The sequence below is a fragment of the Acinonyx jubatus genome, chromosome B1, assembly GCF_027475565.1.
Source record: "Acinonyx jubatus isolate Ajub_Pintada_27869175 chromosome B1, VMU_Ajub_asm_v1.0, whole genome shotgun sequence".
NCBI classification, from domain to species: Eukaryota; Metazoa; Chordata; class Mammalia; order Carnivora; family Felidae; genus Acinonyx; species Acinonyx jubatus.
The window spans coordinates 195,185,962-195,211,131 of NC_069382.1; the positions used below are offsets into that span (position 1 = coordinate 195,185,962).

Genomic DNA, 25,170 nt, shown 5'->3' on the forward strand with positions numbered 1-25,170 from the left:
TAATCACATCTGCATGTCCCCTTCCCATACATGGTGACAAGCACGGGTTTCCGGGGATCAGCACCAGAATGCTGGGGCCACTATTCAGCCGCCCACCCCTGCCCTTATAGGTCCCTCCTGCTTTGGCTCCTGCTCCCCCCACCCCACCCCACCAGCTTTAGCTCCTCACCTGCCCACAAGGACCACCAAGCCCCGCTCCGATATGCCAGTGACCTGCTTCTTCTGGAATGTTCTCCCTGCCCTTCCACAGCGTTCCTCCTTCTGGAGACCCCAGGGGTAACCTTCCCTGTGGCACTTCCCTGGCTGCCCCTCCCCGGTGCCCCCAAAGCAGCGCATCTGCACCCCCTCACTCGCAGCATCTGAATCCCAGGTCGGTTCTGGACCCACGATGGGAGGGACACACCTCAAACAAGCACATGACCTTGAAGGTAGGGGGGTGAGAAAGAAAAGGACAGGTTCAGGTGAGAGCAGCTAGAGATGCTCTGAATGCCCAGAACAGACACATACGTGTCAGGGGCAGAGGAAGTGCACTTTCCGGTGGTGACGAAAACTTAGAGCACCGACTGAGGTCTCACCACGTCCCAGCCACAAGACGGCTCCAACGTGGTCCTCACAACATCTCTAAGAGAGAGAAACTGTGACCGGGTCCGCTTTGTAGATGAGGGCAAGGAGGCACAGAGAGTTTCAGTCATTTCCACAAGGTCACACAGCCAGCGACCTAGGGCAGAGCTGGGCTCTGGGCCCTCTGGCTCTGATGCTGACCTCGTCTGGCATGATGTCACAGAGAAGACGGTATGCCGATAAGCCTGGAGCTCCAGGGCACAGACCCAGGCAGAAGCCAGGGGTCGGCAGAAGGGAGGGCCCTGGAAGCGGCTGCTGGAGCCAACAGATGTGGGTTCTCCCCCAGCTGGCCACGCGATCCAGCCACGCGATCCAGCTACGCGATCCAGCCACGCGATCGCTGTTGGTGAGCGGCGGTTAGTACTGCCCTTGACGAGCACAGGTGGCAACAGCAGGAAACATGACATGAAGGGTGAGCTCCGTCCCCAATGAGACCCATACCCAGGCAGTCGGGGTCATCCCCTAGGAAGGAGCACAACCAGAGGTCACTTGGGGACCCTTCCAGCTCAAGGATCCCCAACGTTGTGGGACGTATGCAGAGGCGCCCGCAAGTGCTGAGCTCAGAGGAGCATTATTGTGTTTCAGGAGAAGGAAGTCCTGGTGGCTGGAGCACTACTGGTTGGGGGAGAGAGAGGGAAGCTTTTAAGCAGGCTGACCAAGAAAAAAGAGAGAAGATGCATCATCACTATGCAGAATGAAAGACAGGGTGTCATGCAATCAGACAGATGTTAACAGGATGAAACAAACAACTCTAGTCTCATAAATTCACCAACATGGATGAAATAGACCAACTCCTCGAGATATGCAAACTACCACCTCATGCATGAGGAACTAAATCACCCAAGTCTTAAATTTATTACGCACATTCAATGTTTAAAATGTTGAACAAAGAAGATTCCAGACCCAGAAGGTTTCACTGGCCTATTTTACTAAACCAGAAGGATGAAACAACTATTCTTGAAGAAAATTGAGGGAGGAAACACTTCCGGATTCGTTTTATGGGATCAGCACGACCTAATACAAAAACCAGATCACACTACAAGTTAAAAACGGAAAGCAAAAAACTACAGACCAAGATCTGTCATGGACATAGATATAAAGATCAGCAAAACATTAGCAAATCAATTCCAGGAGCATATAAAAAGAATAATACTGTAATCATGACCAAGTGGGGTTTATCTGGAGAATTCAAGGCTTGTGGACTATTTTGAAACTGACCACTATAACTCACAGTGTTAGAGACTAAAGAAGAAAAGCTACAATATCACATAAACAGATTTAGAAAAATCATTTGATGAAAATCAATATCCATTCATGGTAAAAAAAAAATCCCCAAACCAAAAACTCTTAGCAAGTTAAAATAGAATATAACTCCCTTAATGGGGAGAAAAGACATCTCCAAAAATTCTACAGCTAACTCACACTTAATGGTAGAAAAATGACTGCTTTCCATGTTCAGAATAAGAAAAAGGTAAAGATATATATACATCTATATATCTCTCTATATATAGGTATATATAGAGATAGATATAGATAGATATAGATAGATATAGATATATAGATATATTCATCCCTTCTATTCAACATCATAATGGAAGTCCTAGACAGTGCAATAAGAAGGAGAGAGAAAGAAATAAAAGGCACGTAGATTGGGAAGGAAGAAATAAAACTATCACTATTTGCAGATGACATGATTACTTAGAAAAAGCTTCTAGAAATAACAAGTATACTTAGCAAGGCCACAGGATACAAAGTCAGTATTAAAAACTCAGTTGTATTTCTATATACTAAAAATAAACTATTTGAAACTAAGATTTAAAAAACAATACTGTTCAGTTAAGTGTCCAGCTCTTGATCTCAGCTCAGGTCTTGTTCTCAGGGTTGTGAGTTCAAGCTCTGCTTTGGGCTCCATGCTGGGCATGGAGCCTACTTTACAAACAAAAACAAAAACAAACAGTACTATTTATAATTACTCTCCCCCCAAATAAATAATTAGGTAGTAACATAACAAAATATGTGCATGACCACTGTGTTAAAACTGCAAAAACACTCATGAAAGAAAACAAAGAATATCTAAATGAGTGGAGAGATATACTATATTCATAGATTGGAAGATCCCATACCGTTACGATGCCAATTTCCTCCAAATTGATACATAATTCATCCCAATCAAAATCTGGGCAGGATATGTTTTGTAGTTATTAACAAGCTGATTTAAAATTCACATGGAGAAAGAAAAACAATTCAAATGGAAAAGCAAAGGAGCTAAAATAGCCCAAACAACATTGCAATAGAAGAACAAGGCTGGAGGCTGACACTACCTGATTTAAAGACTGAATACAAAGTCACAGTAATCAAAATATTGTAGTATTGGTGGAAAGACAGGCACATAGATCTGAACACAGAACAGGGTTCAGAAGTAGGTCCACAAATATATGGCCCCTTGATTTGGGTTTCTTGTAAATGCCTTATTGAGATTTAACTCCATATCATACAATTTACCCGTTTAAAGCATAGTAAAATCCAGTGTTTTTTGGTATATTCTCAGTGTTGTGAGGCCATCACCACAATCAGTTTTTGAACATTTTCATCACCCCCCAAAGATACTCTGGACTCTTTAGCCATCATCCTGTCTCCCCCTTAACCCATGTCGTAGGCAGCTCCTAATCTACAAATTTCTAAAGATTTGCCTATTCTGGACATTTCCTAGAAATGGAATCCAGGTGGTCCTCCATGAATGGCTTCCTTCACTTAGCACAGTGTTTTCAAGATTCATGCATGTTGTGGTCTATGTCAGTGACTTGTTCCTGTTTATTGGTGAATAATATTCTGTTGTGTGGCTATACCATATTTTACTTATCGGTTGATGCGTCGATGGACATTTGAGTTGTTTATACTTTTTGGATATTATGAACAATGCCACTGTGAGCATTCACGTACAAATTTTTGTGGAGACCTATGTTGCTGTCTCTTGGGTATACACCACGGATTACAATTGCTGGGTTGTATGGTAACTCAGTTTAATATTTTAAAGAACTGTCAGACTGTTTCCTATAGAAGCTACACCACTTTCCATCCCTACCTGCAGAGTATGAGAGTCCAATGTCCCCACATTTGGGCCAACGCTAGTCATTAACTGCCTTTTTAATTCCAACCATCCTCGTGGGTGTAGAGTGGCATCTCATTGTGGTTTTAATTTGCATTTCCCCGATGACTAGGGGTGCTGAGCCTCTTTTCATGTGCTTATTGGCCATTTGTACATCTTGTTTGGAGAAATTTCTATTCAGATCTTTTCCACATTTTTAATTGGGTTATTTGTCTTTTATAATTGAGTTGTAAGAGTTCTTTATATATTCTAAATACAAATCCCTTGTCAGATATTTAACTGATTTTTGACAGAAGTACAAAGGCAATTCAGTAGAGAAGAAATAATCTTTTCAGCAAATGATTAGAATAACTGGACATCCATGTTAAAACAAAAACAAAAACAAAACAAGCCTCCACCTTTACCTCACATCTTATACAAAAAAATTAACTCCAAATGGATCGTGGGCCTAAATGTACAATGTAGAACTAGCAAACGTCTAGAAGAAAGCGTAGGATAAAAATCTTTGTGGTCTCAGTTTGCCAGTGAATTCTTAGGTAGCCACACACCAATAAGAGCAAAAGCATTGATCGATTTCACTTTATCACAATTAGAAACTTTTGCTCTTTGAAAGACACTTTTAAGAACATGAAAAGAAAAACCACAGACTTGAAGAAAATATTTGCAAATCCCACATCGAACAGAGGACTTGAATGCAGGATACAAAAGACTCCTCAAAGATTAACAATGACAAAACGAGCCACCTAATGTTTTAAATGGGCAAAAATTTGAGTGGACACCTTGCCAAGGAAGCTACATGAATGGTAAACACGTGAAAAGATCCTCGGCATATGAAGTCATTAAAGAAATGCAAATCAAAACCATAATGAGGGGTGCCTTGGTGGCTCAGTTGATCAAGGATCAGACTCTTGACCTCAGCTCAGGTCTTGATATTGGGGTCGTGAGTTCAAGCCCCGAGTTGGGCTCTGTGCTGGGCATGAAGCCCACTTAGAAACAAAACAAAACAATGAGATACCACTAAAACCCCATTCGAATGGCTAACACCAAGACTGATGTGTCCACCCAGTAGATGCTACTCGGCAATAAACCCCCCCAGCTACTGGCATGCCCAACCACGTGAACGCGCCTGAAATCCACTGCGTTAAGAGAGAGGAGCCAGACTCAAAGCCACATACTCTTTGCTATGGACGGAGCTCTGTCCTCCCCAGACTTGTATGTTGAAGCCCTACCCCCCCAGTGTGACTGTATTTGGAGACAGGGTCCTTAGGGGGGGACTACGGTTAAATGAAGTCATATGGGTGGGGCCCTGAGCTGATACGGTTAGTGTCCTTACAAGAAGGACGCCAGAGAGCTCGCTCTCTCCATTACGTGAGGACACAGCCAGAAAGCCAGGAAGACGGGTCTCCCGAGAAGCAGAGGGGGCCATGTGTTAGTTTGAGCCGCTGCAACAAAATACCGGAGGCTGGGGTGGGGGTGGGGGGTGGGGCTTATCAACGACGGACGTTTGTCTCTCCCGGTTCTGGAGACTGGAAAGTCCAAGACCAGGGTGCTGGCAGATTCGGGGTCTGGAGGACCTGCTTCCCGCTTTATGGGTGGTACCTCCTAGCTGTAACCTCACGGGCTGGGGCGACAAGGGATCTCTTGGGTCACTTTTATGAGGGCGCTAATCCTATTCACGTCCTCATGACTAATCACCTTCTCCCGGAGGCCCCACCTCCTGGTACCATCGCGTTGGGAATTAGGTCTCAACCCATGGATTTTGAGGAGACGCCGACATTCAGTCCGCAGCGTGCGGGCACCTTGATCCCGGGCACCAGCCTCCAGACTCGTGAGAAAACACAGGTATGCCGGGTAAGCCCGCAGCCTGTGGTATTTTTGTTAATGCAGCTCCAGTTGGGTATCTGTTCTCTGCGATTTCATTTAGCATGGCCTCTGGAAAAGGTAAAGTTGTACAGATGGAGAACAGACCAGTGGTTTTCACGGGGCCAGAGACAGGAGGATTTAGCTACAAAGGGACAGGGGGCATTTGGTGGGGGTGGGGTGGCGGAGCTATTCTCTATATTCTGATCATGATGGTGGTTACACGGCACTGGACCTCTTCAGAGAGTGAATTCTGGGGCACCTGGGTGGCTCAGTCAGTTAAACGTCTGACTTCAACTCAGGTCGTGATCTCACGGTCCATGAGTTCGAGCCCCGCGTCGGGCTCTGTGCCGACAGCTCGGAGCCTGGAGCCTGCTTCGGATTCTGGGTCTCCCTCTCCCTCTGCCCCTCCCCTGCTCATGCTCTGTCTCTCAAATATAAATAAATGTAAAAAAAAATTTTTTTTCAAAGTGAATTCTGCTGTATATAAATTTACAAAGAAACGAAAGTATATTTTATGTCACAGGAGCCCCTCCCCGCCCACCACCTCTGGCTGTTGTTTGGAGAAAGGACTTGATGGGGAAGAGTGGGAGCAGGGAGGACGCCAGGCATCTGTGAGGCCGACCAAGATGGCGACGGTGTGGCCAGGTGCCAGGGAGGGTTGGGCTGGTCAGACAGGACTGTGTGTGGAGGCAGAATCGACAAGAGTTGTTGATGGGCTCCATGGGGCCATGGAGAGAGGAGAACAATCGGCAACGCGGTCTGGGTATCAGTTGAGCATCTCCCTCCCTGACGGAGGAGAGCAGGAGGAGCCGAGCAGCCACCAGGATCCAGGTGCCGGATGAGGAGTCCCTCCTGCTACTTTGGCAGAAAGCAGTTCAGAGCAGGGGAGTAGGTGTCCACACGGTTGTCTGTGCAGTTGAAGGAGCCCCAGTGATTTCCAGGGCCGCACCCCTGAACTGCGTCATCAAGAAATCTGCTCTTAGCCACGGTCAGGAAGAAGGCCACTGAAGAGCTCTGTCCCACTGAGGCTCCAGGAACACGCCATCCCACAGAATGAAGCCCGAGGGCGCTGCGGCTCCCTGTTGGCTCATTTCCTTCCAAACCCAAGACTCGTGCGGGCACATCTTCCCACAGTTCTGGAGGTTAGAAGTCCAAGTTCAGGGTGCGGGTAGAGTTGGTTCCTTCTGAAGCTTCTCTCCATGGCTTGTAGATGACCATCGTATCGTCTCCCTGTCTCACGTGGGCGTCCCTCTGTGCGTGTCTGCGTCCTGATCTCCTCTTTTGTTTTTAAGTTTATTTTTGAGAGAGAGAGAGAGAGAGAGCACACGCACAGGTTGGGTAGGGGCAGAGAGAGAGAGAGGGAAAGAGAGAGAACCCCAAGCACAGTGCAGAGCCCGACGTAGGGCTCAAACTCACGAACCTCAAGACCATGACCTGAGCCGAAGTTGGACACTTAACCGACGGAGCCACCCAGGCGCCCCCTGATCTCTTCTTATAAGGACAGCAATCGTATTGTATCGGACCAGCCCTAGTGACCTTGTTTTAACCCAGTTACCTTTGTAAAGGTCTTGTCTCTGCATACCGTCACATTCTGAGGTCCTGGGGGCTAGGACTGGAATACAGGAGTTTTTAGAGGGGACATGATTCAGTCCATAACACTGGTGGAATATGAATCACATCTGGAACCCCAGTTGAAGGAAGTCTGGTAAATGTAGACTTTTTTTGAAGCTGTCTAGAGTCTTTCTAAAGCTGTCCAAGGAGCAGTGTGCGAGAAGGGAGTTAGGACGGAGGCTGAGTCAGATCGTCTATTTTGGACACAAGCAGATTGTGGGGGTGGAGACTGGAAATTGAGAGTTGTTTAGATACTTTGCATTTGATGTCCAGGGCTAGTGTTAGGGGCTGAACTGTGTTTCTCCAGAAGAGATGTTCAAGTCCTAACCCCCACAACATGTGACTGTGATCTTATTTCAAAACGAGGTCTTTGCAGGTATAATCAAGCAGAGATGAGGTCATTGGGGTGCATGGACCCTGATCTAATGTGACTGGTGTCCTCATGAGAAGGGACACAGACACACGCAGGAGAAGGCGTGTGACAACAGAGACAGAGATTGGAGGGACGTATCTGTGAGCAGAGGGGCACCAAGGATCCACCACTGAGCAGAAGTTAGCAGGAGGCAGGGAAGGGTTCTACTCTGACAGGGCGTGGCCCTGGTGACATCGTGGTTTGGGACTTCCACCCTTCAGGACTTTGAGAGAGGAGCTTTCCTTCTCCATAAGTCCCTGTTAGGATCGATGGCGCTAATTTCCGATGGTGCCTCTGATAAGACAGGGAGGGTCACATCCCCAGTCAAAGGTATGCGAATTCTCTTGAATAAAGAATGCTTTCTCTGCCCCAAAGTGCCGTGGTGAGTGGTGGCCCCGTTTACAGGCGGGGGGGTGGGGGGGACACACTCAGAGAGGTCAGGCAACCTGCCCACCATCACAAGGCAGGTGAGGGTAAGCCGGGGTTGAATTCAGGCCTGCCTGACCCCCGCCCCACCTCCAGACACCCCAGAGAGTCGTCCGGTGGGCGTTCGTAGACTTCCGAGTCCAGATCCTGTCTTCTGGACAGCTACAGTCTTTCAACTCTTGGGACCCGTCAACATTCGTGCTATTTTTATCAAAGTTATAACTACCCATACTTTTTTTTTTTTTTTTTTTTTAATTTCTCAGTAAAATTACTTCCTAGGGCTGCCGTAACCAATAACACAGTCTGGGGGCTTAGAGTCCTTCTCGCAGTTTGGGAGCCCAGCGTCCTAGCTCAAGGCCCCGCGAGGTCAGCGTCTGGCAAGGATCTTCCTGACTGACAGGCAGCAACCTCTCGCTGTGAACTCCACGTGGCGGAGAGAGCACCAGCTCCCTGGGGTCTCTCCCCCTTCCTGCCGGGGCACCAGCCCTATCGGATGAGGGCCCCAGCCTCCTTACCTCCTCATCTCACAGCTGTACAGTCACACGGGGGCTTGGAGCTGCAGCCCGTGAGTGTGGGGGACACAACGGTCAGTCCATAAAAGTGTGGTAGACTGAACAACGGTCTTCCAAATCGGTCTCTGTCTGCATCCCCGGGGCCCGTGGGTGTCGCCTCGTATGGGAAGAGGACAATGCCGAGGAGATCGAGTCGAGCGCTGAGACGGGCAATCACCCTGGATTGGCCGGTTGGCCTCCCGTAATCAGCAGGGTCAGGAAGGCGGTATCCACACAGCAGGCAGCAGGGGGCACAGGTGGGCGGAAGGGACAAAGAGGACAGGAGCAAGGAGTGGGCACCAACTGTCCCTCACAGATGGTGACTAGGGGCTCCAGAAGGAACACTTCTCTCTCCAGAACTTACTGGGCCACACCGCACTGCAAGGGCATTTTTAATCTAAACGGACACGTGCCAGGAGGAGATTTTTTTACTACAAAAGAAGAAGGGGAGAACGGATGTTGGGGACCAGTCCACATTTCTGGTACACGTAACCTGTTGGAGCCTGCGTCAGTTAGAAATCGCTCCGCTTCGAGGAACGGAAGTCCTGCCTCCATAGGGCCTAAGCCAATAAGCCTCTTGTTTTCTCCGCGAACGAGCAGCGTTTGCTTGCTGATGGAGTGTGGCCGTTTCGAAGGTGACCACACTTTGAGGGCTGGCTTCCATCCTCAGACGTGGAGCCTCATGGGCAGAAAAGGGCTGCTGAGGCTCAACCATCATCTTTGCGGTCAGGCCAGGAGGAAGGATGGAGAGTATGGCCAGCCTGTATGTCCCTCCTCGACAGGAAAGCGAGATGCTCCCACAAGACTTCCACATGCTCTCCTTGCCTCAAGGCCTTTCTAGCTGCAGGGAAGTCTGGGAAACCAAGTATTTCACTTTCTAGCCTTCGATGAGATAGTACATCAAAAATACGTACTGATTGACACTGATTTGACCACTGATTTCATTTCCGGGAATTTCCGTGCCAACAGTTATCGTCAGGGTTGCGCATGGTGAATGGCATCCGCCCAGAGATGTTCGTTACGGTGCGACTTGTCCGTGTGGAAAATCAGAAACAGCCTGCATGTTCAACGTGTCGTTTGGGTCCCAGCCCGTGAGTCAGTCATTCCGCGTCTGGCCCCAGCATCTCTACTACTTTGTGTGGAAAATGGAAGAAAATACGATGCACCTTTTAGGATTATGGGGAAGACGGGAGACAACGGAGATAAGAAACAGAGCTGTCTGGCATACAGCTGGTGCTTAGCGGTAAGGCACGTGAACCTACAATGGAGAACTAGCCTGTGTCCGTGTGGTTTATCTTTAGATCTCAGGAGAGGGAAACTCTCTCCTCCCGCTTGCTACACTCAGGAGGGAGGGTTGCCCTGCGATGGGGTGGGGCAGGCTGTCCCTGGATCGGGTTGGTGTTAGGTGACTCCCCGCTCTACCACCCTGCAGGGTGACCCTCGGCCCCTCTTCTGGACAATGGGCTGTTGTGAGGTTTCACGGGAAAAAGCGCCCCGGGACAGCGTCTGTGATCTGGTAACACCCCAAACAAAGCCGGTTCCTCACTCCTGACAACAGATGTTGGAGGACGCACATTCCCCTGACTCGGAGGCGTCCTGACGTTTAGCGGCAACAACACTGTAACAATGCTCAGGGTTTCTGTTCCAGCTGGAAGTTTCCCTGGCCTGAGCCATGAGCCATCCGGGGCTCCTGGCTGAAAGGTGACCTAATTATTAATGAACGCTCCAGAGCTGAAAACAAAGACATAATCCACCCCTGAATGGATTCCGAAGGAGCAGATGATGGGACGATAAAATTAATCTTGTAGAAAAACACAATTAGCTGTATCATTTATGGATCTCCTCTCCTCCCGTGTGGGGTGAAGCGGGAAGGGGCTCGCGCCTGAGACGTTCACGGTCCAGCCTCCATCGCACATGGACGGATGGGTCTTTTGCTGGGAAAATATTGCCATTTCACATTCAAGGGACATTGTTAGAGGTTAAAAACAATCTCCGGAAGCCAGAATGACCCAGAGAACAAAACCATCGCTGTGGGCATCCCTCGTCACACCCCCACTTCTTGTCTATTTCAAGTCACTTTCATGCAACGGGAGCATCCCCGGCTTACCAGAACACATAGCACAGAGGCTCCGTGCTGGGCCTGGATGGCGGAAGGAGCGAGTCCCCGACTGTGACCTCCCAGAGCTCACAGGCCAGAGGACTTCCCCTTTCTCATGGGGACCATGCGTAAGGGCGCCTCCCGCATTCCCAGGGCTGGGTGGGGACGGATGAGATGAAAGTCTGCAGAGCCCCCGCTCAGGGCAGGAATCGGAAGGTGGGTGACTTCCATGGAGGGGGTGTTATTTATAGAATGCGTGCTGTTCACCAGGTACCCTTAGCTGCAGAAGACAGGAGGGCATCACACTGGGTTCCGAGGTGACCCTCACTTCCCAGAGGCAGGAACTGGGGCTCAGAGAAGGTAACTGACTCCCTCCTCGCTGGAAAGTGACCAGATGCACGTTGGAACCCTGGCCCATCTGGCTTTGAAGCCCAAGCTCTCTTATGAGACCTTGCTCTATGGGACAGCTGTGAGTGGAATGATGTTCCCCCCACATCTCATGTGCTGAAGCCCTAGTCCCCAGGCCCTCAGAATGTGACTGTATTTGGAGATGGGGTTTTTCAAGAGGTGATTAAGTTGCAATGGGGTCATCTGGGTGGGCCCTGATCCAGCATGACAGGTGCCCGTATCAGGAACGGAGATCAGTGCACAGACGGAGGGACGACCACGTGAGGACACAGGGAGGAGATGGTCGTCTACACGCCAAGGAGAGAAGCCTCAGAAGGATCCAGTGTTGCCCACGCTGGATCTTGGACTTGCAGCCTCCGGGCTGTGAGGAAACACATCTGTGTTGTCTAAGCCACCTGGTCTGGGGTGCTTTGTTAAGTGGCTGAGCAAAAGAACACGGGGAGCCCTAGGGATGCGGGCTGAGTCAGCTTGGGGAGCCTGGGTTTGTCTGAGGAGCTCCACCTCGGGCTGACCCGGAACCTCAGTTAGGAGGGGCGGCCAAAGGTGTGGGCGTGCAAGACATGCACACGCATGCACAAACGCAGTACACGTGTGCACACACACATCCACGCACACACGCTCATGCACGCACCATCCACGCGTGTGCACATGCAAAACATACACGCACGCACGCACACACAGCGTCACACAAGCTGGCCACCACGGTGGCAGGGCAGGTGGCTCCTTGGGGGTGAGGGGCTGTTCCCCTTGCACAGGTCTGTCTCAAACGGTGCCAACAACGACACCTCCCGCACATGCTCGCTGCAGGCACAGGGCTTGAAGAAGTTACACGTGCAAAGTCTTAATACGGTGCCGGTCGCGTAAACGCTATAAAACGTTAGCAGTTGGTACTATTGTGCCTCGGAACCATGCGGTCCCCGCCCTCCCTCCCATTCTGCCGTGTCCCCAACTGCTCATGTTCCAGCTATTTTATGACCTGACCGTTTTTCCCCCAGACAGACCTAATTCAAATACCATCACATTTACCATTCACTGGTTTTTAGTGTACTCGTGGAGCAGGGCAACCGGCACCCGCATCTAATTCTAGAATGTTTTCATCACTGCCTGTCTGCTGGTGGTCACCCCCATGCTCCCCCCACCCCCGGCCCCTGGCCACCACTAATCTTTTCGGTCTGCGAGAACCTGCCTCTTCAGGACATTTCGTACAAACGGAAGCACCCACCCACCGTGTGGCCTTTTGTGACCGATTCCTTCCACCCAGCAGAATGCGGTCACGGTCCGTCCACATGGCCCGCGTCAGAGCTTCATTCCTTCCCGTGGCCGAGCAATAGTCCGTGGTGTGGCCAGACCACGTGTTGCACATCCTGTGTCAGTTGGTGGGCACGGAGGTCGTTTCACCCTTTGGCTTTTATGAGCCGCGCTGTTATAAACATTCGTGTCCTCGCTTCTGTGTGGACGTGTGCGGGGCGCGTGTCTAGGGGTAGAATTGCCAGATTGAACGATCAATCTGTGGTCAACTTTCCGAGGCGACACCGCTCTGCTGTCCGCAGTGGCTGTGCCATTTCCGGTTCCCATCACCCACGCGTGGGCCTTCCCCTTTCCCCACATCCCTGTCAACACTTGTTATTGTCCTATGGTCATTGTTGTCACAGGGCCCTCGGACATCCCCTGTGTCTCCCCTCCCCCCCCCCCCACCACCTCGCCCCGCTCCAGCCTCCCCTTCCGCGTGGCCCGTGGCACCACCGAGGGCTTCTGATTTCAGGGCTGACCTCCTCGGGGTTGCGGGTTTCCCGGGGGCCTCCGATGAGCTTCCTGGGTTTGCCCCAAGTCCCAGTAGAGACTTCTGAGCTGCCGACTCACCTGGCAGGCGTGTGGGTTCCATCGCATGGCCCAAGAACGTGCTCCTTCCTCTGTCTGTCCCTCAGTCTCCCCACCTGTAAAATGAGGTATCGGATCAGATGAGGGTCTCAAATTCAAGTGCCTGCAGGTGCCAAGCAGGTTAGGTAGCCCAGGGGAGTGAGGCACAAACCCTCTAAGGCAAGGGTAAGGCAGAGGGGGGGCGGGTGGGGGGAAGGCAGCCATTATCGTTACACAGCTTATTTTTGCCACATGGGAATAGCCTTGGCGTTAGATCACTCAGTTTTTGAAAAGAAAGTAGGAAACCCGGATGTTTTGTGAAAGCTCCCTGTTTTCCAGTATGCCCAATAAAAGCGATTTTTATTTTATTTTTTTATTTAAAAAATTTCTAATGTTTGTTTAGTTTTGAGAGAGAGAGACAGAGACAGAGCATGAGCAGGGGAGGGGCAGAGAGAGAGGGGGACACAGAATCCAAAGCAGGCGCCAGGCTCCGAGCCGTCAGCACAGAGCCCGACACGGGGCTCGAACCCACAAACCGCGAGATCGTGACCTGAGCCGAGGTCGGACGCCCAGCCGACGGAGCCACCCAGGCGCCCTGAAGGGTCAGGATTCTCAAACCCAAGGTGCGGGTCCTCCACTGGAGGGGGAAGAAGCACCACCTCCTGGATGGGGTGTGGACGACCACCCGGCAGAGGCTGGCATTAGCAAGCAGGTATACCTTCATGCCACGTGAGCCTCAGTCGTGGAAATTCACGCCTGTGAAGTGCTTTGAAACTCTAAGGGGCTGTTTTAAAACTGCATCTGACGTCCAAATATTCAGCAGATTGTGACATAAAACTTAAGAGTGTTAAGTAAGCTCTTCGGGCTGTAGGGTTTTTGTATTCCTTTCGTACGCCTGTCGTGACGGAGCACCACGTTGGCAAGGAAAAAATTTCCCCCTACCCTTCAAGGTCTTCCAGCTGCACCAAGAATGAAATTGACATGAGGCCGATTAACAGGAGGGAAAAACAAAGTTTAACGGCATGCGCACGGAGGACCCATAATGAAACCGAGACCAGAAAAAAATGACCATGCAAGCAGTTGTTACACTTTTTAGGCTGAGACGATACCTCTGTGAGGAATTGACGGAGTGAAGCAAACAACCTTGGGGGCTTCCGTTAGTAAGGAATTCGAAACAGCATTTGGGCCAGGGTTGTAAGGTACTGAAAAGTGATCAGGTTTATTTATACAGCCCTCTCGGCTCTCAATTTCCCATCTCTGGCGGTAAGGATGTCTCCATCTCTCCCGGTGCAGGGAGGGGAGCTTTCACAGGGGAGATTTATTCCTATTTTCAGGGGACCGAGGAGGGTCTGAGTGTCCTTGCTGCACAGTCTGTCTCCTAAGCAACTTTTATTGAAAATAATCAAGGCCAAAGTGGCATATTTCGGGGGCATTCTGCCCTTGGCCCCTACACTACAAACTGGGGGGCTTAACGCAACAGAAATCTATTCTTTCCCAGCTCTGGAGCATAGAGGTCCAAAGTCAAGGTGTCAGTAGGGCTGTGCTCTCCAGAAAGCTCTATGGTGGGATCTCTGGCACGATCCTCTCTCAGCTTCCGGGGGCTGGTGACACTCCTCGTTGTCTCTTGGCTTGTACAGCACATGGCTGGGGTCCCTGCCTGACATCACCTGGCCTTCTCCTCTCTGTGTCTCCCTGTGTCCTCTCGTCTTATAAGGACACCTGTCACTGGACTTAGGGCCAACCCTATATCCAGGACAATTTCATCCCAATTACATCTGAAAAGGCCGCCCCCCCCCCCCTTATTTTTACAAGGTTCTTTGGGAATACGGGGCAGGAACATTTAAAAAACAAAATTTTTTTTTTAATGTTTGTTTTTGAGAGAGATAGTGTGAGTACGGGAGGGGTAGAGAGAGAGGGAGACACAGACTCTGAAGCAGGCTCCAGGCTCCGAGCTGTCAGCCCAGAGCCAGACACGGGGCTCGAACCCACGAGCTGTGAGATCATGACCTGAGCCGAAGTCCGACGCTTAACTGACTGAGCCACCCAGGCTCCCCAAGACCCTATTTTCAAGTAAGATTACATTCTGAGGTTCCAGGTGGACATGAAGTTTTAGGGGACACTATTCAACCCACTTCAGCCTCCTTACTCCTTTTTATTTTTTTGCTGTCATTTTAATAAGTGTGGCGATTTGGATTCCCTGCTCACAGCACATATGGGTGATGGAGTGAGTGGTGCGGATGGTCACGGGCAGTCCCTTGACAGAGATGAAGGTCACAGGCATCCCAAAAGCCGAATCAGCACTGCCTGAGCCCAGGAGCCTGGGCACACGCAGCGTGTGAGGGCTCCCAGCTCTGCGCAGAAAGCTGACCCGATTCTTAAAGAAGAGAGAAGATTCTTTTCCACGTCCTCTGCTTCGGAAGACAGGGCAACGTGCCTCGCGTTTTAGAATAGCTGTGGTCCGAAATGAGGCAAATTGGACCCAGAGATGTGACATTTCGGTCTTCTGGGAAACCCACTCCTGAGGAACCCACTCCCGTTCCCCATCTGGACGGGAGAAACAGCGGAGCCTGCCCGACAGAGAAAAGGTTATAAATTATAAATGTTCACCAAAAAAAAAAAAAAAAAAAAGCATGCCATAGCCCGAAGTCCTGGGTCAGCTCAGAGCCTGTGGCCCAGCCGTGTGCGCTAATGTCCCTCGCTGCCACCCCCCAAGCCCAGCCCAGCTGCAGAACGGAGACACGGCGGACGGAAAAGCCCCATTAGGTCATCGTCAAGCTGCCTGCGATGCCGCTCGGCCTTGCCCCGTGCTGTCTCCAGCACACTCCAGGGATCCTGTGAATTTTAGACACTCTCTCGGGGACCCTGGCTCTGCAGAGCGTGGAATGAATTGCACTCATCCATCTGTGGGCTTTTAAAAAATTCAAGAATTAATTCAAGCGTCTGGTGGGGTTATTGTTATTAGAATTTGGCCCTTCTGTGGTTCTTTACTTTGGCAAAGTGCTTTTATGATCATTTACCAGCTAAATAATTCAATACGAGTTATTGCCCCACGCTGGGAACCTGGCGCGGGGCTCGTGCTGGTGGTATTGGAAGCCCTCGGGACAAAGCAGGGGAAGAGCCGGAGGAGCTTTCGTGGCCCGGGGAGTGGACGCCCCAGGCCGTGCGCGGTGCCTTGACCTCCCCGTGCCCTCCATTACTTGGACTCTGATTCATCCCGGTCACACTTTTCAGGATGACTGGCCAATGAGACGGGGACTTCTAAACTGGGGGAGGTTAAGTTATTCTAGCCCAAGCCCCCCATTTTGTAGAAGGGGAAACTGAGGCCCGGGAAGGCCCTTGCTCTGCCCAAGTCCACACCGCTAGAGCGACTCGTTGCCGGTGATTAAGGGAGTGACAGTGGCTCACGAGCGCAGGCCCTGGGGGTACCATTCAGGGGTATCTTCCTCCCCCTGTTTTGGGGCCTACGTGGAACCTGGATCTGAGGCGTAGTCAGGTCCTCTGGTCTGACTCCCAGCATGGGGAGTCCCAGTCTGGTCTCGGCGTGGGGCTGGGCTTGGGGCAGGCGGAGGGGTGGCACTTTTGTCGAGAGTCCACACCTAAGTCCTTGAAGTGTCTGCTTTTCTCCCTTCTTCTGCCGATGCGTCTTCCAAACATCTTCTTTTTAAGTATTTTTAAAAATTTTTAATTCATTAAGAGAGAGCACGCACGCACAAGCAGGGGAGGGGCAGAGAGAGAGGGAGAGAGAGAAAGAATCCCAAACAGGCTCTGGGCTGCAGCGCCGAGCCCGACGTGGGGCTCGATCTCACGAACTGTGAGACCCTGACCTGAGCCGAAATCAAGAGTCGGAGGCTTAACCCACTGAGCCGTGCAGGCGCCCCCGCCCCACCCCCCAGCATCGTCTTGACGACCATGTGTCACCTCCGCCTCCACGGCCTCGTCCGAAAGACGAAGAGCAGAACCTCACAGGCGCTTTGAGGACGTCGAGCGCCGGCACCTGGGGCGCACCTGACTGCTCACTGCACGTGAGCTCTTATTCACGCGGTCATTTCCACCGGTCACGATGGCTCCTCAAGACGGTGGCGAAAGGGATCCCCTGAGGCGGTTTTATGTCAAGGGAATTGTTGGCCAAGGGGTGTCACGGTGTGGGTCATTAAGACTATATAGATCGAACGACACACAAAAATTCCCCAAATTCAAAACAATAACATAGTGAGTCACCAGCTGACTGTGAGCCCCACACTATTTGCTCAGGTTCTCCAAGGACAAAGAAACATCAATTTCGTTCATTCATTTTTTAACCATTTACTGAGTACTCAGCGTGTGTTAAGTGCTGGGGTCAGAATACGATGGTGAAACACCAAGGGCCGCCAGGGAAGTGGACTTATGATTTTGTCTATACCTTATGTATTTAAAAAAATTTTTTATTACATTTCTTTATTTTTGAGAGGCAGAGAGAGACAGAGCGTGAGTGGGGGAGGGGCAGCAAGAGAGGGAGCCACAGAACCCGACGCGGGGCTCGGACTCATGATCTGTGAGATCATGACCTGAGCCGAAGGCGGACGCTTGGCCGACTGAGCCACCCAGGCGCCCCTATACCTTATGTATTTTTATATAAGGGTTGGAGTTTTCCAGAAACATGCGTTTGCAATCAGGTTGAATCCGGGAGGGGGCATGTCTCGGTGACGTCACGGGCAGACCTGCCTTTGGCCTGAATGAGACCATGAATTTTCTTACTATACCCTTGAACTTGCCCCCCCCCCCTCCCCCCCCCGCGGAGGGCAGATGGGGCAGGGGTTGCTGCCATTGTCCAAGAGGTGGCGGGTCTGTCTCCTGGGGCAGCCCTAAAGTATCCTACAAAGAGTCATTTAGAAAAACCAAATACTGGCCAAAGACCTCGCAAGGGGGTCTAGGGTGGAGAGCAAGTCCTGTTGATTTTACTGCGTATATGCTTCAAAACACCTTAACACCTGTCCACAAGCACCCTTGGCGGGCAGCTGTCCCCTGTTCTGTGACTCCGGCCTCTTCAAGCTAATCTCTTGCGGAGACCCCGCCCCTCCCAGAGGCCTAGGTGAACCCAATGGTGGCCCCCCCACCCAGGATCCCCAGGACCTGTGAACGTGTCCTCCGGTAACCCAGTGAAGGATTTCGAGAGGATCACCTTATCCGGGGTCACCGAGTGGGCCGGAAATCCAATGACCGGGGCCGTCACGGGGGACACACAGAGGAGAGGAGGAGGCAGAGTGACCGCGGGGACAGACAGCGGACTGACATGGACAAGCCTAGGAATGCCTGGGGCCCGACGCTGGAAGCAGGAACGTTCGCCCCTGCAGCCTCAGCAGGGAGCGTGGCCCCGTTGACCCCTGGCCTCAGGACTTCTAGCCTCCGGCTCGGCCAGGCTACACATTTCTGTAGTTTTAAGCCCCGGTTTGTGGTGAGCTGTTAGGGCAGCTACAGGAAACACACTTTCTGGCACATTCTTTTCCCGCGCAAGAGCGCTGTCTGGCTCCCGGGTGATCACATACTTGATCCAGAGTCTCCCATGCCCTCCAGCTAAGAACCTGCCATTTCACTTCCCTCTTCCGTGGGCTTCTGGTGGGTGGGCTGTGGGTTTGCGCACCTGCATTCCCGGCATCCTTCAGGGCCAGGCCCAATTCGGACCCCCCCACCCCCCACTGAAACCGCCAAAGTCCCAGTGACCGGCCCCCCCGTGAACACCCGGGACGGCACACAAAAGGGAGCAAGCGGCATTGGCTGTCCTCTGCTGTCTCTGTAGAACCGTGGGTCCTTCCTGTCCCCATCCTCCTCAGCAGGCAGAGCCTTTGAGGGAAGGAGGGGTACACACGGGGTCCCGGGGGGCCTGCCCCGCAGCTGCCTGTGTGGGATCCCAACCAGAGTGTGTGTGTGTGGCCTGTGCTGGGGTCTGTAAAGTGCTGGCACCTGAGATGGGATCAAAGCCCCCCCCCCCCCCCCATGAGGCACACGTGGTCTCTCCTGACCGCTGAGTTGAGCCAGACCAGGGACTGACCCAGCCCGGCACCTGAGCGGATTCTAACTCCCTTCCTCACCTGCTGCAGGGAGTGTCCAAGCGTCAGGGGGGAGGCTCCTGGGGTTCCACATAAGAAACCCGAACCCCACACAGACATGCGGTATCACTGCATCAGCCCTGTGGCTTCAGGGCCTTTGCCAGAAGGAGGCTGGTGGCCAGGCGCCAGCCCTGTGGCAGGGGCGGGGGCCTGGGACACCACCAGTCTTCCGCAGGCTGGCTGGCTGGGGGTAGCATCTGCCCTGTGGTCAAAGACCCACTTGGACCCTGTTGGGGACCAGCGCAGGAATCTAATTACCTCCGGGGGTAAGAGGGGGTGGGGCCCTCCTGGGGATTTGGAAGTGGGGTTCCTAGCCTGGGCTGTTCCCGCTGTCTCCGTGCATTCCCTGCGGTTCTGGGGGGGAGGGGAGGCAGGTCCCAGTGGTTCTCCGTTGGCTGATGCAAAAGGCCCGGCCTCAGCCTTCGGCCGCGCGACTGGGGTGTGACAGAAGGACTTTGGGGACACCGACGCTGGGCCCCAAGCAGACAGGTGCCTGGAAGGTACCGATTCCCCAGCCGCCGCCCGCCTCCAGCTGCTGGTCTTGCCGCCGCACCTCGCGCGGTGGCTCGTCTGGGGAGGCCCGCAGCCAGGGCTGGCTCCAGGTCTGCAAAATGACGCCCTAGTCCGGGCAGCTGCGACAGCGGCCGTACCCCCCCCCCCCCGCCCCCTTCATTCCCGAGCGTCCTCCTCTGCGACCCGGACGCTCCGGGCTGCGGCTGCAGGGAAGGGACGCCCCGCTTTCTCTTCCGAGGGGACCCGAGAAACCGTTCCCTGTCTCTCCGACGCGGCGCAGCGCGCGAAGCGCTCTCCCTGCCCCGCGCACCTAGCCCTCCGGCTCCGCCGGGGCGTCCTCCCAGCCCGGGCGCCGTCCCCAGCTCCGGAGGGCGCTCCCCGCACGGCCCGAGGTCCCCCCCCACCCCCCCAGCGCGGCCCCGCTCCGTTCCCACCCGCGCCTCCTGGCCGCGGGGACGCCCCCTGCCCCCTCCCCCCTCCCGGGTGCCCGCCGCCGGGCACGGCCCCCGCCCCTCCCCCCACTTTGGGGGCTGCCCCCCCCTTCGCGCCTCCCAGCGCCGCGCGCGCCCCCGCCCGCGTTCCCGGGGCGCCCGCCGCCGCCGAGCGGCCGCGGGTCCCCGGGGAGCGCTCCTTTGTGCGGCCCCGCGCGCTGCGTCAGGGCGGAGTTGCCGCCGCCGCCGCCGCCGCCCGCGCACTCGCCGGCGCACGGGCGGCCCCGGGGGCGGCGGGAAGGGAGGCGGCGAGCGGGAGGAGGGAGCGGCCGCGAGCCCAATCGCTCGGCTCCCCCGCCCGGCCCCGCGCGGCGCCGCCTCCGCCATTGCTGCGCGCGGGAGCGGCCGACGCGGAGGCTCGCGGCGCGCTCGGAGCCAGACCTGCGAGCCGGCGTGGGTGAGTGCGGCCGGCGGGCCCGACCCTTCCGCCCCTTCCGCCCGGGGCGGGGTCCGCGGCCGCCGGGCTCCCCGGCGGGTGGACGGGGACGGCGCGCGGGGGACGGGAGGGTGGGAAGGCTCCGCGACGGGGCGCGCCCCCTCCCCGGCGGTGCGCCCCTGCGCTCGGGTCCCGCGGGGGACCCCCCCCCTTCCCCAGCCCCGCCGGGTCGGCGTCCTCCCGACTCCTCCCCGGGGGCGGGCGAGCTCGCGGTGACTCGCGCCCGGCCCTCCCTCGCAGGCGCTAGCCTCGGGTCTCCCGGAACGATGGTGAAGTTGGGGAACAATTTCGCGGAGAAGGGCACCAAGCAGCCGCTGCTGGAGGATGGCTTCGACACCATCCCCCTGATGACGCCCCTCGATGTCAATCAGCTGCAGTTCCCGCCCCCGGACAAGGTGAGAGCCCCCCGGCACCCCCGCGCCGCCGGGTGCGCACCCCCAAGTCTCGGGCGGCGGCCGCAACAAAAGAGACGCGCGGCGGTGCGCTGGCGACGCGAAGTGGGGGCGAGCCCGGGCGGAGGGAGGAAGCCCCCCGGGAGGACGACGTGCCCGCGCGGGATTCCGGATCGGGAGACGTGCTCCCTCCGCCCCCCCCCCCCCCAGCCTTGGGTGACAGCTCCGTCCTGACCGGGGAGCGCGGTGGGGGAAAGGTCCCTTCTTGATTTTCGTGGGCGTCTTGTCCGAGAGAGGTCCCTGGCGCCACAGCCGCCGCCCCAGCCCTGCCTCAGGGTAGCAGGGGGCCGTGGGTCTGGGGTGAGTCTAGGGGCGCGGCTGCCCCGCGTGCCTCCCCAGGTGGCGCGGTGTCAGCCTGACTTGCCCCCTCGCGGTGGGGAGGCCCCTCTCTTTGGCCAGATGGACCCTCCTCAGGGGCTGAATTCCCGTCCGCATCCTCTCCGCCCGCCCCTCCCAGACTGGCTGTGGATGCTGCAAGGTGTCCCTTCTTACAGGGAGCCTCCCGCCTCTCTTTGTTCCTTTTGTGAAATCTTCAAGTCAGGGCTCTCTCTGCTCGCCCGGGTATTAGTGTGTGTTAGTGTAGCCGGGGACAATCAATCATTCGTCATCCTTTCCCCAAAGTGGGTTTTCTTTGCTGGATTTGAAGAGTCCCTTCTTTTCTTCAATACAGTATCCAATCAAGTAGTTTCTGTACACCGAGGAGAATATTTTCAAGAGCTAACACTTAAAAAGGTAAACATACGATGTTTAAAAGTCTCCACAATTGTATTGTAAAGCCCAAACCTGGAACGGTAACAAACGGCACCCGTTCTGACCACCTTGCCGCTGCTTAAAAACCACCCTGGCCGCGACTAAGCTCATTCTATTCCCCAAAGTGCGTTTCCTCGTATTGTCTCATTTAGCCCTGGTGAGGACGGTCTGACTCAGGTCTTTGTCTTTTATTCCCGCACGTTGGGGATTGCTGACCACCAGGCGGGGACCGGGAGGGGGGAATATCTCTGCAGCGGTGGGTCCTTCCTTTCTGGAAGATTCCTTCATTCCCATGTGGACTCTTTGACCTACTCAGCTCTCTGGAGTGGTTTCTGTCCCCCCAACTTTATTGTCTGTGTTTTGGGTGGGGGCAGGGGCAGGATCGTGGCCGGCAGCAGGTGTCTTGAGTTCAAGAGGATCAGCTCATCGCACCTGTGCACCCAGGCCACGTGGGGCCACGCCAGGGCACCGATGGTCCCGAGGAGCTTGGGGGAGGGGTGGGGCCGGGCTGCCTCAGCTGGGCGGGGGACTTGGACTTGCGGGCCAGTTCAGCCCGGCCCCACCGCCCCCACCTTCCCCTCCCAGCTCAGCCCAAGAGTGGTGGCAGCCTGTGCCAGGAACGCTGCGTCCTGAGGCAGCACCTCTGTCAGGTGACTCCCGCTGCTCAGCCTGAGCCTCCCCTTGGGCCCTCAGTCTGGTCCATTCCAGAACTGTCTGGCACTCAGTTGACTTCTACCAGGGAGGGGGATTTCAGGCAGGTGTGCAATCCATTGGCCAACCTGTGCCGTCCAGAAGTGGCCCAGGTAGGTCTGAAAGAGAATGAGCCTCCCATCCCTGGGGGTGTTCAGACGGAGCTGGCAACGATGCTCCAGGGACAGGAATTCTAGCGGGAACCAATGATTAGGCTGGAAGATTTCAGAGCTCACGGATGAGCAGACTGACTCTCAGAGAGCTCACGAGAGGTGCCCAAGGTCACGTGGCCGAAGGCCACACTCCTCCCGGATACAGAAGCTTCTGGCAGGGCCTCATGCCCCGCCCTGCTCGGGACCAGACATGTGTCACTCAAGACCTCGCTTAACCTGAACAACAGCGCTGTGATGCTCACAGCCAGGGTTCAGGGGGGCGATGTCACCTGTCCCAGGTGACGTGGCTTATGGGGTCAGGGAACGCTGTCAGGGTTCCAGGTGGAATCTGTCCTGAGCATGTGTACTGAGTGCTGAGGTGCCCCAGGGACAGCAGTCACGTGGCAGCAACGTCGGGGCATCTCACCGGACGTCTGATGAACGCTCGTCAGGGGCCAGGCACTTGTCTGCGTGCTGGACGGGCTTACGTTTCTTTAACAAGCTGACATTAGGAGGGAACTACCGTTGCCGCCCCTGTGGTACAGATGTGGAAACAGAGGGTCTTGTCCAAGGTCGCCTAGTGTCAGTGGAAGACGCAGAGGGATCCGGGCTGATCGAATACCGACCGGGCTCCCTCCTCCTCCTTACTGCAGCCCAGTCGGAGACGCCTTGTTCCCGCTTGCGGGCCAGGACCCTGAGGTTCTGAGCGGTCAGGCACGTGCGCAAGGTCACACAGCCAGTCAGGTGCGGTTGGGACTTGAGGACAGTAGGGTGATGCGCAGACACTGCCTCGGAGCCGGCTGCCCCTCCCCACGTGGGTGCCCAGGCTGTCACTCCAGGCACGCCCTCCCTCTCAATGTCTGGAGAGCTGCGCGCACAGAAAGGAACAAAGAAGAAAGCAGGGGTGTGGCCCTTGGGTCACTTTTCGGTGGCGGCTGGCACGGGCCGCTTTCTCTCCCAATTCCTTCCTGGAGGCTGGCTCCAGGGTCCCGGCTCCCTCAGACAACGTCTCCAGCTCCTGACTCGCTGGGTCTTCCTAGGTCTGCCCGAGTGTCTCCCCCAAGCTGCGTGCCGCCCTCTCTGGGGGAGGAAGAGCATGGGGGTCGCTGGCTCTCCGCAGTCCAGCGACCACTTGTTGGCTTCCGGAAGTGGGGGACCAGGGGCTGGAGACGTGTGAGCTCTTGACGCCTCCCTGCCCGGTGGGGACAGGAGAGGAAACGGTCCCGGCCGCAGGTGTGAGGAAGAGGGGGCCGGGAGCCTGAGGGAGGAGGCTGGAGGGCGGGCCGGGGCTCATCTGAAGCTGGGGGGGGCCACAGGGGAAGGGGGTGTACGGGGCAGGGTAGGGCCGGTTTCCTGGGTGCAAATGCCTCTCCCACTTCACAGGGGGCAGAGGGGAAGAAGAGGAGGGAGACCCTCTGGGGGCCGTTGCAGAGGATCGTGGGGTGGAGACAGCCACGAGGTTGATTTCCTTGCGAGCTGGCTCCTGCTCCTTCCTGCGCCTGGAGGGAAACGGTTAATCCCCTGTTGCCTCACTTTACCCACGGCGTAGAGACCAAGGGAAACCAAGCGCTCTCTCCCCACCACTGGGCTTGCGATATGAGTGGAATGAGCACCGTGTCAGAAGTCCACCCTGCCACCTATCGGCTTAACTCCTCTGCCCCCGAGTTATCATACTTCCCTCCTGGGGCTGCTATCAGGGTTATTAACAGGTAATTTCTTAGAAGGCCCCGGCATCGAGATTTCCCATAAATGGGGGCTGTCCTCATTCTTTTTGCCAAACACTTGGTGGCCAAACAGCGACTCGACTGCCCTCTTTGTGTCTGGATGTATCTGGCCGCACCCCTGACGCTCTGCTTCTGTTTCCCCAACAAGGTGGTGGTGAAAACTAAGACCCAGTATGAGCCCGATCGCAAGAAGGGCAAAGTGCGCCCTCCCAAGATAGCCGAGTTCACCGTCAGCATCACCGAGGGGGTCACCGAGAGGTTTAAGGTGAGTGGCCCCCGATGGGGACTACGCTGCCTTTGTGTCTAGGAGGGAACCGCCAAGCTGACCCACGAAGTGACGGGGGTCGGGACAAGACACGGTTCATCTGGCTGACCCCCGCTGTGCAAAACCAGCCCTGTGGCTTTTAAGTTTTCTTCATTTCCTTGCTTTTCCAGAATGACCACACGTAACTTAGTGTTGTTGGGCTTTTTGGGTTTTTTTTAGTGTTTACGTTTTTCAATTTTAACAAATGACTCTTTAAAAAAAATTCCAGCATAACTAACACCGTGTTCTGTTAGTCGCGGGTATACGGGTGCAGCGTAGCGGTTGAACAGCTCTGTCCGTTACTCGGTGCTCCTCACGGTAAGTGCTCTCCACCCGCTTCCCCGACTTCACCACCCGCCAGTGCCCCTCTGGCCGCCACCGGATCCTTCTCTATAGCCGTGAGTCCAAGGGGAAAACCCACCCCTAAACTTTCTTTTAGACAGCGGTCACCCACGTGGGCAAAATCACTTCCCAGACTTGAGGTCTACCTCCGAAGTTCCAGGGAGGAAGCAGACTAACAAAGATAAGGCGGCCTACTCCCCACGTGCAAGACCCGGTTCCGGGCCCCTTACTTGTGCCAGCTGAGCTCAGTGACCCTCCTCCCCAGAGGGCAGGTCTATAA

General features: G+C 54.6%; 1 protein-coding gene across 1 annotated transcript in view; it reads left to right on the top strand.

Annotated features, from left to right (window-relative positions):
- Positions 1 to 20,292: 20,292 nt before the first annotated feature.
- NSG1 (neuronal vesicle trafficking associated 1) overlaps positions 20,293 to 25,170 on the top strand; it is a 33,504-nt gene continuing 28,626 nt past the window's right edge. The window contains exons 1-3 of the mRNA XM_027035364.2: positions 20,293 to 20,437; positions 20,717 to 20,871; positions 24,393 to 24,509. Of these exons, the coding sequence (XP_026891165.1) occupies positions 20,743 to 20,871; positions 24,393 to 24,509 (246 nt within the window). The 5' untranslated portion in view covers positions 20,293 to 20,437; positions 20,717 to 20,742. The remainder of the gene's footprint in view (positions 20,438 to 20,716; positions 20,872 to 24,392; positions 24,510 to 25,170) is intronic.